This window comes from Heterodontus francisci, chromosome 3 (assembly GCF_036365525.1).
Source record: "Heterodontus francisci isolate sHetFra1 chromosome 3, sHetFra1.hap1, whole genome shotgun sequence".
Classification (NCBI taxonomy): Eukaryota; Metazoa; Chordata; class Chondrichthyes; order Heterodontiformes; family Heterodontidae; genus Heterodontus; species Heterodontus francisci.
The window spans coordinates 100932860-100948494 of record NC_090373.1 but is presented as its reverse complement, the minus strand read 5'-3'; the positions used below and the strand labels follow the sequence as shown (position 1 = coordinate 100948494).

General features: G+C 43.2%; 1 protein-coding gene across 2 annotated transcripts in view; it reads left to right on the top strand.

Moving 5' to 3' along the window:
• Window positions 1–15635, top strand: part of lama2 (laminin, alpha 2) — a 527518-nt gene that overhangs the window by 247041 nt on the left and 264842 nt on the right. For both annotated transcript variants that reach the window (XM_068025161.1, XM_068025160.1), the window contains exons 13-14: window positions 11641–11733; window positions 13799–14010. In XM_068025161.1, the coding sequence (XP_067881262.1) occupies window positions 11641–11733; window positions 13799–14010 (305 nt within the window). The remainder of the gene's footprint in view (window positions 1–11640; window positions 11734–13798; window positions 14011–15635) is intronic.

Genomic DNA, 15635 nt, shown 5'->3' with positions numbered 1-15635 from the left:
TTCATTCCATTTTCGCTGCCTCCGGAGAATCCTTGGCATCAGGTGGCAGGACCGCATCTCCAACACAGAAGTCCTCGAGGTGGCCATGAAGCTATGAAGATGGACTGGATAGGCTAGGGTTGTTTTCCTTTGAGTAGTGAAAGCTGAGGTGGGACCTGATTGAGGTATACAAAATTATGAGGGGCATAGATAGGGTAGATAGGAAGAAACTTTTTTCCCTTAGCAGAGGGGTCAATAACCAGGGGGCATAGGTTTAAGTTAAGGGGCAGAAGGTTTAGAGGGGATTTGAGGAAAATCTTTTTTACCCAGAGGGTGTTTGGAATCTGGAACATATTGCCTGAAGGGCTGGTAGAGGCAGGAACCCTCACAACATTTAAGAAGTATTTAGATGATCACTTGAAACATACAGGTGGGGATGTGGTAGGAATATGGAATTAGTGTAGGATTAGTATAAATGGGTGGTTGATGGTCAGCACAGACTCGGTGGGCCGAAGGGCCTGTTTCAGTGTTGTATCTCTAAAACTAAAACTAAAAACTAAAACAAGGCTGCAGGCCAAGTGCTGGAAAATGGGATTATAATAGGTACTTGATGGCTGGCATGGACATGATGGGCCAAAGGGCCTGTTTCTGTACTGTATTTTTTTTTGGGGCGGCACAGTGGCGCAGTGGTTAGCACCGCAGCCTCACAGCTCCAGGGACCCGGGTTCGATTCTGGGTACTGCCTGTGCGGAGTTTGCAAGTTCTCCCTGTGACCGCGTGGGTTTTCGCCAGGTGCTCCGGTTTCCTCCCACAGCCAAAGACTTGCAGGTGATAGGTAAAATGGCCGTTGTAAATTGCCCCTAGTGTAGGTAGGTGTTATGGAATATGGGATTACTGTAGGGTTAGTATAAATGGGTGGTTGTTGGTCTGCACAGACTTGGTGGGCCGAAGGGCCTGTTTCAGTGCTGTATCAATAAATAAATAAATAAATAAACATCCGCAGCATATACACCCTACTGAGCCAGTGGCGCTTGAGATGGCTTGGTCATGTGAGCCACATGGAAGATGGCAGGTTCCCCAAGGACACATTGTACAGCGAGCTCGTCACTGGTATCAGACCCACCGGCCGTCCATGTCTCCGCTTTAAAGACGTCTGCAAACGCGACATGAAGTCCTGTGACATTGATCACAAATCGTGGGAGTCAGTTGCCAGTGATCGCCAGAGCTGACGGACAGCCATAAAGGCGGGGCTAAATAGTGGCCAGTTAAAGAGACTTAGCAGTTAGCAGGAAAACAAACAGTAGCGCAAGGGGAGAACCAACTGTGTAACAGCCCCGACAACCAATTTTATCTGCAGCACCTGTGGAAGAGTCTGTCACTCTGGAATTGGCCTTTATAGCCACTCCGGGCACTGCTTCACAAACCACTGACCACCTCCAGGCGCTTACCCATTGTCTCTCGAGACAAGGAGGCCAAAGAACAAGAAGAAAATTACTCCCACCAGTGTTTTCTGACTCCTGCTATTCCTAATTTCCACCCAAACTGATTCTACTTCATGACCTTCTGAGGCCAGATCCTTTCTTATTAAAGTCCTTCTGCCATCCTTTACTATCAGGGTTACCCCTCTTTGCCATTCTATCTGTCTCTTCAAAATATTGTGTACCCTGGAATATTCATTTCCCAACCTTGATCTCCTTGTAACCATACTTCGGTAATGGCAATTAGATCTCGATCTCGATCATTTACCTCTATTTGTGCCACTAGTTCATCTATCTTATTACAGATGTTTTGTGTATTCAGATAAAGGAACTTTCATTCATTTATTTTTACCTCCATTCCCTGCAATGACCTTATTTGCCAATGTACAATTTTTGTTAAACTCTCTGTCCCTTTCTGTTGGGAGTTACCCACATCACTATCCTGCTCCGATGCCCTGACCTCTCTCTTTGGATTTCTAAATTTCCAGTTCAAGTGAAGCCCATCCCAACAGAATAGCTCCCTCTTCCCTGAGTACTGATGCCAGTGCCCCAAGAATCGAAACCTCTTCTCCCACGCCATCTTTGAACCACACATTTAGTTCTCTAATCTGCTTGACCCTGTGCCAGTTTGTGCGTGGCTCAGGTAACAATCCGGAGATCATTACCTTTGATGGTCTGTGTTTTATTTTGGACCCTAACTCCTCAGACTCTCTAAAGTCAAAGTTGAGGACTCCCAGGGCAATCCTTCCCGACTGTATGCCACTATGCAGCCATCTCTGGTGGATCTGTCCTGCCGGTGGGACAGGACATACCTAGGGATGGTGATGGCGGTGTCTGGGACACTGTTTATAAGGTATGATTCGGTGAGTCTGACTATGTCAGGATGTTGCTTGACTAGTCCGTGGGACAGCTGTCTGACTTTTGGCACATACCTCCAGATGTTAGTAAGGAGGACTTTGCAGGGTCGACAGGGCTGGGTTTTTCATTGTCGTTTCCGGTGCCTAGGTCAATGCCAGATGGTCCGTTTGGGTTCATTCCTTTTCTTAGACTTTGTAGTGGTTTGATACAACTGAGTGGCTTGCTAGGCCATTTCAGAGGCAAGTTTAGAGTGAACTACATTGTTGTGGATCTGGAGTCACATGTAGGCCAGACCAGGTAAGAACAGCAGATTTTTTTCTCGAAAGGACATTAGTGAACCAGATGGGTTTTTACAACAATCGACAATGGTTTCATGGTCACCTTTTGACTAGCTTTTGATTACAGACTTATTAATCAAATTCAAATTTCACCATCTGCCCTGGTGGGATTTGAACCCATGTCCCCAAAGCAATCGCCTTGGCCTCTGGATTACTAGTCTAGTGACATTACCACTATGCTACTGCCTTCTTCGCCTTTTCTACCCGTCCAGCCACCTTTAGGGATCTGCGGACATGCACTCCAAGGTCCCTCTGTTCCTCTACACTTCTCAGTATCCTATCATTTATTGTGTATTCCTATGCCGTGTTAGCCTTCTCCAAATGCATTCCCTCACACCTCTCCGCATTGAACTCCATTTGCCACTGCTTCGCCCACCTGACATTGATATCTTCTTGCAGTCTATGGCTTTCTTCTTCATTATCAACCACATGGCCAATTTTTGTATCATCTTCTAACTTCTTAATCAGATCACCTACATTCAAGTTCAAATCATTGATATATCCCACAAAAAGCAAGGGACTTAATGTTGAGCCCTGTAGAACTCCACTGGAAACAGTCACAAAAACGCCCATCAACAAATCCCCTTTGCTTCTTGCCTCTGAACCAATTTTGGATCCAACTTGCCTTTCTAAAATCCATATAGACTACGTTAAACCCTCATCGACCCTCCTTGTTACTGCCTCAAAAAAATTCAGTCTTGTTAGTCAGACATGAGATCCCTTAACAAATCCTTGCTAACTGTCTTTGATTAATCCGTGTCTTTTTAAATGATGATTTATCCTGTTCTGCAGAATTTTTTTCCATTAACTTTTCCACCACTGAGATTAGGCTGACTGGCCTGTAATTACTCGGTCTATCCCTTTCTCCTTTTTTAAACTTTGTTCGAATGTTAGCTGTCTTCTGGCACTGCACCCACAGCCAGAGAGGATTGGAAAATGATGGTCAGAGCCTCCGCTATCTCATTTCTGCTTTCCTTAATGGCTTAGGATACATTTCATTCAGGCCTGGGGATTTATTCACTTTCAAAAATGTTAATCGCCTTAATCCTTACTCTCACTATGTTCATTTCATCTACTATTTCACACTCCTCTTCTCTGATTGCAATGTCTGTATCGTCCCACTCTTTTGTGAAAACAGTCGCAAAGTATTCAGTAAGAACACCAATGTTGTCCGCCTCCACAGCCAGGTTACCCTCATGGTCCCTATGAGGACTTACTCTTTCTTTAGTTATCCTCTTGTGCTATATGTATTTATAAAAAAATCTTCGAGTTTTACTTGATTTTACTTGCTAATATTTTTTCATACCCTCTCTTTGCTTTCCTAGTTGTCTTTTTTTAATTCCGCCCCTACACTTTTCATACTCCTCTCGCTTTTCTGCAGTGTTGAGCCCTTGGTAACTGTTATAAGCTTTCTTTTTTTACTTTATCCTCTCCTTTAAGCCCCTTGACATCCAGGGGAATCTGTTAGTCTCACCCCTTTTTTTTAACAGAATATGCTTGCTCTGAACCCTCAGTATTTCATCCTTGAAGCTCCCACTGATTTAGCACTGACTTATCTTCAAGTAGCTGTTTCAGTCCACTTTAACTAAATCACATCTCCTCTTAATAAAATTAGCTTTTCCCCAATTGAGAACTTTTATTCCAGGTCAATCTTTGTCCTTTTCCATAACTACCGTAAATTTAACTGAAGTACGTTCATTTCCACCAAAATGCTCCTTCCGCCTAGCCAGCTCCATTCCCTGAAATTAAGCCCAGAACTGCCCCCCTCTTGTTGGGCTTGCTATATACTGTTTTCCTGAATGCACTTTAAGAATTTTGTTCCCTCTGTGCCTTTCACACTAATTCTATCCGAGTTAATATTAGGCTCGTTGAAATCCCCAGTATTACTGCCCTGTGGTTTTTGCACTTCTCAGATCTGCCTATATATTAGCTCTTTTATCTCGCTCTGACTGTTTGGGGGACTAGAGTGCACTTCCAGATGTGTGATTGCCCTGTTTTTGTTCTTCAGTTCAACCCATATGCCCTCATTTGATGATCCTTTTATAATATCATCCCTTCTCACAGCTCTAATTGTTTCTTTAATCAACATTGTGACTGCCCCCCCCCCCTCCTCCATCTCTTATATCCCCATCTCTATCTCATTTGAAAATTATGGTCTGAATTTTACCAGCCCTCTGGTAAATGGCAGCAGAAGGTGTCAGGAGGGGAGCCCGCTGTCTTCCTGCCATCATGGGATTTTGTCAATGGTGGGAACACAGACTAGAGGCAGGTGACCAATTAAGCCAATTAATGGCCACTTCCCACCCCCTCTGGCATTTTGTTGGCATTGTGATGTACCCTGCCGCATGGAGAGACTGCCAGGTAAACCTTGGTGGCCTCCCAGTGGGTTCCTGTGTTGGGGGGCTGGTGGGCGGCCTTCCTTTCTGGCCGCTCCATGGCCCACAAAACCATGTCGACTCTGTCTGATCCCATGATGATTTTCGAAGTATCCTGCGATAACTTCCTTAATAATAGATTCTCGCATTTTCCCTATGACAGATGTTAGGCTAACTGGCCTATAGTTTTCTGCTCTCTGTCTCTCTCCTTTATTGAATAAGGTGTTACATTTGCTACTTTCCAATCTGCTGGGACCCTTCCAGAATCCAAGGAATTTTAGAAGATTATAACCAATTCTTCTGCTATCCCTGCAGCTACTTCTTTTAAGACCCTAGGATGCAGACCATTTGGTCCTTTAGGTCTAATGGTTTTCCTAGTACACTTTCCCTGGTGATGGTGATTGTTTTAAGTTCCTCCCTCCCTTTCACCTCTTGATTTTCAAGTATCTTAAGAAAGTTTTCCAAGTCTTTTACAGTGAAGACCAACACAAAATACCTGTGTCAATTCAATATATAAATATATTATCATGTGTAACCCCATTGTCAATGCATTATTTTTAATGAATATGTTTAAAATTAAGCCAATAAAAAGGAATACTTTTTAGATAAAAACAGAAAATGTTGAAAATACTCAGCAAGTCTGTCAGCATCTGTGGTGAGAGAAACAGAGTTAACGGGCTGGATTTTGTGGAGGAGGCAGGGCACTCGCGCCAGGCCGAAAAGGCAGGGGTACCCCACCTCATCCTTTACATGCCCCCCAGAGTGATCCTCCATTATTTTCAAGCCTAAGTGCCCTGCGCCAGGATCTCCGTCCCTTAAAGACGGCAAAACCTACAGCTCCACAGCCCTCTCATCACAGTGCCGGTAGCTCAGCAGTATTGGCTCCGCCACTGGGAGCGGTGCCACTGCCGGTATGGCAGATGCCTTGGACCCAGGCCCAGCGCTGGAAACCTGGACCTCAGGTAAGTGAGGCGGGGTCCCCGGGGCCAGTCCAGAAGGCCCTGGCAAGGGGGGCTGGGTGTGAAGTCCTGGGGGAGGGTAGACCATCAAGCTGTAGGTTTTGCCGGCGGGTGTCCTCCATGGGCCACAAATTGCCCACAAAGGAGGGACTGTCCCCCCACCAAGCTCACTGGGAGGGTGCCTCATTCTGTAAGAGGTCTTTCCTGCGTAGCGAAAGCATCCCTCTGCGGCTGGTTAGATCCCAGCAGCGGTGGAAAGAGGTGCTTAAGTGGCTGTTAATAGGCCACTTAAGGGCCTCAAATGGCCTTTAGGTGGGAAGGCTGTTGTCGGCCAATCCCACCCCAACAAAATCCCTTGGCGACAGGGTGGCGACAGGTCCTCCACCCCCTTGCCAGCCACCACGATTGTATGTGCCCCCTGCCCTGCCTCTGACCCCACCTCATGGGGGCCCATAAAATCCAGCCCAACGTTTTAGGTTAATGACCCTTCATCAGAACTGATCCTTGACCTGAAACGGTGGGCAGGATTTTGTGCTGCCCTTGGAGGCTGGCACAGAGGCTGGAGAGTTCAAACAAAACTGATGTTGCTCGGGCCCCCTGCCATTTTTCTGGGGCGGAGAAGGGTGAGGACAATACTTCTGCCGCAGGTCAATTGAGGCCCTTAATGGCCACTTAAGGGCCTCTTCCTGCCTCCACCTCAATTTTGTAGAAGGTGGATGGGCCTGCCACCGTGGGGAAACGCTGCCAGGAAAAGCCTGGCAGCCTCCTAGTGGGTTCGGTGCAGATGTCCCTCCTTTGGGGGCAATCCAGGGCCCACGAAGGACCCCCACCCCCCCCCCCCCAACGCACCCGGCGGCAATCGCTGCCCCCGTGGGAAGATTCCTCCCTCCCTCCCGCCTTCCGGCCCACAGCCAGAATAAAATCCATTCCATTAACTCTGTTTCTCTCTCCACAGATGCTGTCAGATCGGCTGATTATTTCAGCATTTTCTGTTCTTATTTCAGATTTCCAGCATCTTCAATATTTTACGTTTGTAACACTTTATAGATTAAGGATCTAAGGAATTTCAGTGCTTCCTGTCTAGATTGATGGAAATGCTTGGAATTTATTTGCTTTTCACAACAATAAATAGTAAAGACTAAACAACTAATTGAATTGTCAACCATGCTCGTTTCACACAGATATTAATAGATGCATGTCTGCATCCTGTTTGTGGAAGTTTCTAAAGCTTGCAAAAGCATTTATTAAGATTTAATTTCCAGTTTACTTTGTAATTTTCAGTCCTGCGGGATCAGTATCCTGAGGAATTCTTGCTGTCATCTCCAAACTAGGAATGCGTAGACTTTTGAAAATAATGTTTACATTGTAGAATTATGTGAGTAAAATTGGTGGTCTGATGGTCCACTTTGACATGTCCTATTTAGAATAAGTACAGAGCAATTTTTTGACTCATGATTAATGGATCTAATGCATTTCAAGTAGCAGTGCATCATAATGTAATTTTTACAGAGGAGATACTCTGCAAGAATGGTATTAAGATAATTTTTCTTATGCATTCAGTATCGCAAGTGTAAACTGTTTTATTTACAAGTGTTATTGAAATCGACTTTGTGGCATTTGATCTCTCTAATTTTTTACCGCCTCTTTAAGACATTCTCACTTCAATCTGACTTTTCAGGTGCCAAGTGCTTTCTGCTACCTTGTCCAAGTGGTCAGATTTCATAATAAAAGCAAAATACTGCGGATGCTGGAAATCTGAAATAAAAACAAGAAATGCTGGAACCACTCAGCAGGTCTGGCAGGTCCGAAGAAGGGTCACTGACCCGAAACGTTAACTCTGCTTCTCTTTTCACAGATGCTGCCAGACCTGCAGAGTGGTTCCAGCATTTCTTGTTTTTATTTGGTCAGATTTCATGTCTGACCCTTTATTATGATTGTTAACAGGCTACTGACTACATAGGGCATTACAGCTGATGCTCATGCCATCCTCATGATGTTTGCACACATACACCTCCAGCAGAGAGTCACTGGAGTAGGAATCTTGCTTAATTTCCTTGCCTATCCAAGGTTATTGATGCAAGTTGTAGCAGCTCCGTTCATCACTTTGGCTAAAATCTGCCAACTCAGCACTCCAAGAATCGGACCGAGGACTGGCACTTATTTTTTGATCATGAAGAACTAGAAGAAAGTGATATCATTTGCAATCAAATTATTCTGTTGTTGATTTTCATTCAGTTAACTTAGCTATTTCTGAAAAATAAGAATTCAATTACTCTCCTTTACCAAAACTGCTCAAGACTCCAAAATCATCCTGGAGCAAAAAGTTAACTTCAGCCTCTTTTCCCCACTATCAAAGGTCTCACCTGCCCCCTCCATCATCACTTTCTACTAATGTAAGAAACTCATAGATTTCTTTGTCACTAAGACTGAAACCAGCCAATCATCTGCTTGTGGTGTTTCCCCACTTCCCCTAGCTCACCAAGTCAAACCTCCCTCCAGGCCTCTCTTTACCCCAGCCTTGATCCTGTGGATTTTTCTCGTTGCTTTCCTCTCATAATACCTTCTCTGAGTTCACCTTGTCCACGAGACCCACTTCCTAATTCCTGGACTCTATTCCCACTAAACTGCTCATAACTCAACTTCCTTTCCATACCCCATGCTGGCTGACCTTGTAAATTCTTCCATCCCTGTAGGCGGTCTTATCCTTCTTTTCAAAACTACAGTCGTCATCCCCTCCTCAAAAAAAAACACCCTCAGCCCGTTTGTGTTTGGAATCAACTAATGCATCTCAACTTTTGTTTCCTCTCCAAAGTACTTGAACATGTTGTCGCCTCCCAAATCTGTGTCTATCCTTCCAAATCTGTGTCTATCCTTCCTGTATCTCCACATTTGAACCTCTTCAACAAGGTTTCCACCCATGCCTCAACATTAAAATTGCCCTAATTCAAGTTGTAAATGACGTTCTCTTTGACTGTAACCATGGGACACTATCTTTCCTCATGACCTTCGACCTCTTTGCAGCCTCTGACACAATCAACCACATCATCTTCCTCCAATGCATTTCCTTCATTGTCCAGCTCAGTGCGATGCCCTCTCTTTGTTCTGCTCCTACTCATCCAATTGTAGCCAGAGCATCTCCAGCAAAGACTTTTTACCCCAGGAGTTCCTGAAGGATCTATCCTCATCTACATGCTGTGCTTCGATGACATCATTCAAAGGCTTGGGATTGGCTTACACATGTACACCTAGCTCTACCCATTCACTGCTTCTGTGTTGTCAGATTGATTGTCTGACATCCAGTCTTGGATGTGCCGCAATTTCCTCCAGTTAAACATTGGGAAGACTGAAATAAAAACAAGAAATGCTGGAATCACTCAGCAGGTCTGGCAGCATCTGTGGAAAGAGAAGCAGAGTTAACGTTTCGGGTCAGTGACCCTTGAAGGGTCACTGACCCGAAACGTTAACTCTGCTTCTCTTTCCACAGATGCTGCCAGACCTGCTGAGTGATTCCAGCATTTCTTGTTTTTATTTCAGATTTCCAGCATCCGCAGTATTTTGCTTTTATTTTATTGGGAAGACTGAACCCATCATCTTGACCTTTGCTGCAAACTCTGTACAATTCCCATTGATCCCAATCCCATCCCTAGCTACTGCTTCAGATTGAACCAAGCTGCTCACAAATTTGGCATCACGTTTCATCCTGAACTAAACTTCTGACCTTATCACGAAGACTGCCTACTTTCACCTCCACCTCAGCCCACATGCTGCTGAAACCCTCATACGTGTCTACCACCTCCTATTGCAATGCTCTCCAGAATGCCCTACCATCCTGCACCCAGCAGAATCTTTAGCTCATCCAAAACACTGCTGACTACATCCTGACCCTCACAAAGTTTCGCTCATCCGTCATCCTTGATCTTACTGAGCTACGTTGGCTCCCAGGCCATCAACACCCTAAATTTAAAATTCTCAACCTTGTCCACATTGTCATCTTGTCTTATTAGCTTCTCCATCTCTAAATTCCTCCAGAACACTCTGTTCCTCCAACTCTTGCTTCTTCTGCAAATCTCCCTGCCCATTCTACCACTGTTACAATTGTGTTGTCAATTGTCCGGGCCTCGTTCTCTAAATATCTCTGCTGCTCTACCTCTATCTCCATCTAGCCACAACGAAGGAAAGGTGATATATGTCCAAGTTACGAGGGCATTTCAGTGCACTTTTTCTTCTAGTGCTCAAGTCTTTTTTATCATACAATTAACCAGCTTTTTTTTAAATAAAAGGTAGTATGTAGCACAGTAATAAGCATGTGTGGGTCAGTGGTCTGGATTTTGTTGTCCCGCTGCTGAAAGTGGTGGCGAGTGCAGAAAATGGCAGCCGCCCTGCACGGGAGCTGTGCCACCGCGATTATGCAGCAGTCGCCACTTAACATATTGACAACGGCCAACCCCACCCACAAGCATGTGGCAGGGGTAGCATTGGTGACGTCGTTCATGGCTGGTGCCGTTTTTCAAAGGCTATCAGCCCTGCAAACAGCCAAAAACAATGCAGTGTTGACCCCGCCCTCCCCCCATATCCATAAAATATTGCAGAGTTGCCCCTTTCCCCCTTATCCTTACAGACAATGCAGAGATGTCCCTTCTCCCCACCCCCGTCTGTCCTCAGATTGCAGCGGAGACCCCCTTCCCCTTCTCGGTGGCGCCAGCTTCTCCTGGACAGAAAAGTGAAGGTGCGAATGTTCCACACATCGCACTGAAGATTGGGAATGGACGGAAAGGTCGTGGCTGATGACATGGTAATGTATGCAGATAGATATTTTAAATATTTAAACCAAGGTACTGTTGCAGAGTGGTAGAGGGGCCACCACGGAGCTTCCTCGCCATCGGGAAGATCGGGCCTGGCAATCCCGACATCAGGTTCCGTGGTGGCAGCTGCCGCTCCGATTCTCCGGCTCCCCTGCCACAGAACCAGATGTCGGGCTGGGAACAAAATCCAGCCCATTGTGTGTGTGTGTGTGTGTGTGTGTGTGTGTGTGTGGTTGAGCAGGGGAGGGGGGTATCATCTTTCTTATTTCAAGTTTGAGGTTTGTTAATTTATACTTCCCCATCCTGAGGTTCTTGATTCAGCCCAAGTTAAATGAGTTTTTTTGTCAGTTTGGCATGATGAAATGATTATGCACATTCACTCAAATCATCAACTGAACAATTATTATGAAAAAGGTTATTAGCAATCGTTAAGTGTCTAACTATTCCAGTAAAACACTACTTCCCAGTTTAAAAAAATAATTCAGAAATTGTAATGGTCCAGTGACGTCTTGTTAATGGAAACTAAATTGTGGTGGTGTACAAGTTATAGTGTGAAATAGGAATCATAAGGCACATTTGTGCACAAAGTTCAGTTCAAGACCTTTATATTGTTTCATTTATTACAATATGATGAGTTATCATTATATTACACATGATTTAGCAAAGTTATGACTTTACATTAAAATGCGTTAGTGGACTGACAAAAATATGAAAAATGATAGCAATTTAAAGGTTAATGTGGGTTTTATTCTTTGATTTTGAATGCCCTAGGAGAACATCTCAAGTGCATGTTTTAATCAGTATAAGAGAGAACTTTATAAAAACATACTATTGTGCTTCTCTGACTGCAGCTGACGGTATATGGAGGGAAATTGATTTTCACCATCTCTGCTGACTCCACAGGACATCTGTCACACGATCAAAAGCCTCAAATCTTTTTAGAGGTTGGTGTTTATAATTCACTTTGTTTTGAGTTTTCCAAATTAGAGGCCAGTAACTTTTTCACCTTTTTATTTATTGTTAAATCACATGAAGAACAAGTGCATCAGTTATTATCAAGCAATTATTCCTATCCCTGCAGGATATCCATCTTAAAAATATGTCCATGAAACAAGGATTACTCAGAAGCATAAAGGAATTGTTACTAATGACCCATTCTGGTCATTTGGAAGCTATAATTTGAAGTTAATTTTGTTAGTAGTGAATGATGCATGTAAAAAGTCCTTTAATTTTTTTTCCTGTCATAAATACATTGTTCAATGAGTGGTGCTCATTTATACTTTCCACAGCCTTGGATCAATGTTCAGGCATTGGACTGCATGTTATGTATTGATCTGTTCTCACTGAGGCATATTTTCCTCTCTTCATTAACTTTAATGAAAACTAAATGTGAATTTAGCACTCTCATCTCTGAGTCAGAAGGCTCATTTTAGAGACTTGAGCAAATAAATTATGCTGATACTTCAATGCAGTATTGAGGGAGTGTTGCATTGTTGGAGGTGCCATCTTTTGGATGAGATAATAACTGAGCCTATGTTAGCCCTCTAAGATGCCATGGCACTATGCAAAGAAGACAGGGGAGCTCTCCCAATGCCCCAACCAATGTTTATCCCTCAACAAGCACGACTAAAACAATTACCTGGACATTCATTGAATTGTGCTTCAATGTGAAACGCTTTGGGATGTCCCAAGATGTGAAAGGTGCTATATAAATGCAAGCTATTTGTCCTTGCTTTCTTTAAACAATGGTATGATTATTTCATGTTTTATATTGTGAGGACAATTCATATTTCTTTAAAAGAGTAATTAAAATACAAAGTCTAGAGTAAGCTGATTTTCCCATGTTTAATTAATTAGTAAATTAATTATTGATGAATTCATCCAGAATTTTGCAGGCAAATTAAAATTGCTCCTTTTTGTGATGGGAGTATGGCAGGAAAGCTGGAAGATCAGCATCGATCTGGTTTTGCTGAACACTGGAAGTTTCCACAGGACCTTTTAAGGAGTGCAGCCTCTTTCTTTCACCCAACCTTCTAAGGTCAACTTGGGATGGGCAATAAATGCTGGCCTTGCCAACCACATTTACAGCCAGGAAATGAATTTTTAAAAAATTTTTCTGCTACTCAACTAGATTTTAGTGAATGCTTACAAATTTATCCTCAAACTTGTTATTGGTTAAGTATAAACTAGTAAATTATATGCCTTGGCCTAAACCCAGTAGACACCAGATAGCGTGGAGGGAGAACAGAGTGTAGGAAAAAGTGGCCAAATGGAGTATGGGGTTGTGTGATTGCCATGCTCAGGAAAAGTTGCTCGGCTGGATGGCTGAGTGTGAAGGGCTTTGGGTTCTGCTCCCCAGTGTCTATCCTCCATAAATTACTGTACATCTAAAACTCTGTTGCCTGTATCCTATCTCACAAAAAGTCCCGCTCACCCATGTCTCCTGTCCTTGCTGACTTACGTTAGCTCCTGGTCCCTCAATGCCTCAGATTTAAAATTCTCATCCTCATGTTCGAACTCTTTATGGCCATACTACAGTATATCTTGACAAACACCTCCAGCCCTGCAACATCCAGAACTTTCCGTTTCTCTGACTCTTCCCTTCTGTACACCCTTCCCTTCACCCTATAATGGGCTACTCTGCCTTTGAGGCTTCACACTCCGGAATTCCCACCCAAATCCTCTCGACCTCTTCAGTTCCCTCTCCTTTAATGCCTCCTTAAAACACATCTTTGATGAAGTACTTTCCAAATATTCACTCTTTATCTCGGCATCCGTTTTTGTCTGATTACACCTGTGTGAAGCACCTTGGGACATTTTTCTACATTAATGATGCTATATAAACACAAGTTGTTGTTGTTGTTTTACCAAAGCAGGTTTCGGATTGCCAACCCCATTTATTGTAAGCTGTGATATACAACTCTCAGGCAGATAGCAAAAATATTTAGAGAAAAGTTTTTCTTGAACATTTCGTGACATGTTAACTCTGTCCTTCCTTTTTTTTGTTAGGGTAATGGTATCCGCATAAGCAGTGCTGTTGAAGGAATTGAGCTTGATCCATTGACAGAGTACACCAAAGTGCTAGTTCTACGACCAGAGAACTTTGTGATTCATTCCACTATGTCACCTGTGAATAGAAAGGACTTCATGACAGTTCTGGCAAATATTACCCGTCTTTTGATAAGGGCCACCTATAACTACGACCAGACTGCCATCTATAGGTAGAAATTATTACAATACATTTTCCTTTCATTTACAGCCAATAACAAATGTTTATTGAAATTAAAAACTTCAGCCTGCTTGCTGTACTTGGGCCCATTAACCCTGACACCTTTAATGGTTGAATTTTACGCTGGCATGGGGGAATAGGAACAGCAAAGACTTAACTGCCAATGGAAATAGTTAAATTAACACTGCCCTTTCACTCGATATTTAAATATCCTGTAGAAAGGTATGGACAAGGGAGGTTTGCCCCTGTGCAAACTGCTAGCCAAGTGCATTAAAATAAAATATTTTGCTTCAACCCCTCCCTTTGACTGGTTGTAAGAATATGCATGAGTCCTGGCATACTGAACGCAGTGACGTACATGAGAGACAGCCCATCACACCTTCCCATTGTGCCTTGGCAAACAGAACAACTGGTTCAGGAGATAGAACTTACCAAAACTGAAATGACAGGAGAGCTCGTCTGTTTTTCATTTCTTTTCTTGCCTGTTACAAATAGAATCACAATATTCATCTTCTACAGTTATTGGCCCAAAGAAGACGTACTGGATTACATTTTCTCCTTACAAAGGAGTTATGTATTATTTTCTTGTTCCAAAGTGAGGAGTGCTGTGAAATATGCTGCTGCTAATTTACCATCATTGCTGTTATGTCATTTAAATAAGTTTGTTTTATGTAAATAACCAACAAGTAGTTGTGCTGTGCAGTAGATTCTTAGCCATGCATTTCATTATGGATGGTTTATTAAAAAGAAAGGAGAGTCTAGAAAGAGTATGTGTTACTTAAACTACTACCTCTTCAAAAACAAGAGTGCTATTTATCTTAAATTTATTTTATATTTTTCTGTAATTTCCCTATTGACATGGTGAATTTCAAATAGGGTCTTCCCCTGTACTCAGCTCATCTGTTGATGTCAAATATAGGGAGTGCCTCCATTATAAACAATGGGTGCTGTGCATTCACACTGGACAGTGTGTCTCTCTGGAGTTATTGTACTGCAGCCTGTAATACAAGTTTCCCAGGTTGCAGTGTAGATTCCTGGGCTGAGGTGCTTTAAAGTCACCTTTCCCACTATTCACAGTGAAACTGCTCCAGGATGCACAGGGAATTCTCTGTAAGTGATACCACCAAAGGGAGGCAGCTCCGACTTAAATGTTTCAATTTTGGTAACAAAATAGGCATTCAATTCCTGAGCAAATCCAGCCAAAGGTGTCAGTCGCTTAGCCCTACTTGAATGCAAGCTTATAATTTTTTAGTAAAATTTTCTTCTTTGGCAATGCCAGAGGAAATAAAAATAGCCTATAAAAATTTTTGAGACAGCCAGTCTGTTGTTTTGATCCAATCAAAGTATAGTACTAAAAGATAAGTGTGCAAACAATAGATTACTGAAGCTATTGCTGAATATCTTGGATTTTCCGTGTCCATTCACATGTCTATTTTGGCTGCCACTCCAGTCCCGAGCCCAACACTTCTATTTACACTTTTTCTCACTTTGTTTTAGCTTCTTTTCTCTTTACCTCTCCTAGACCCCCTCTTCTATTGTCATGCCTCCTTTCACTTCTCCACTCTCAGGTACTCCAGTTCCCTACCCCAACCCTTCAGTATACCTTGACCTTCCTAC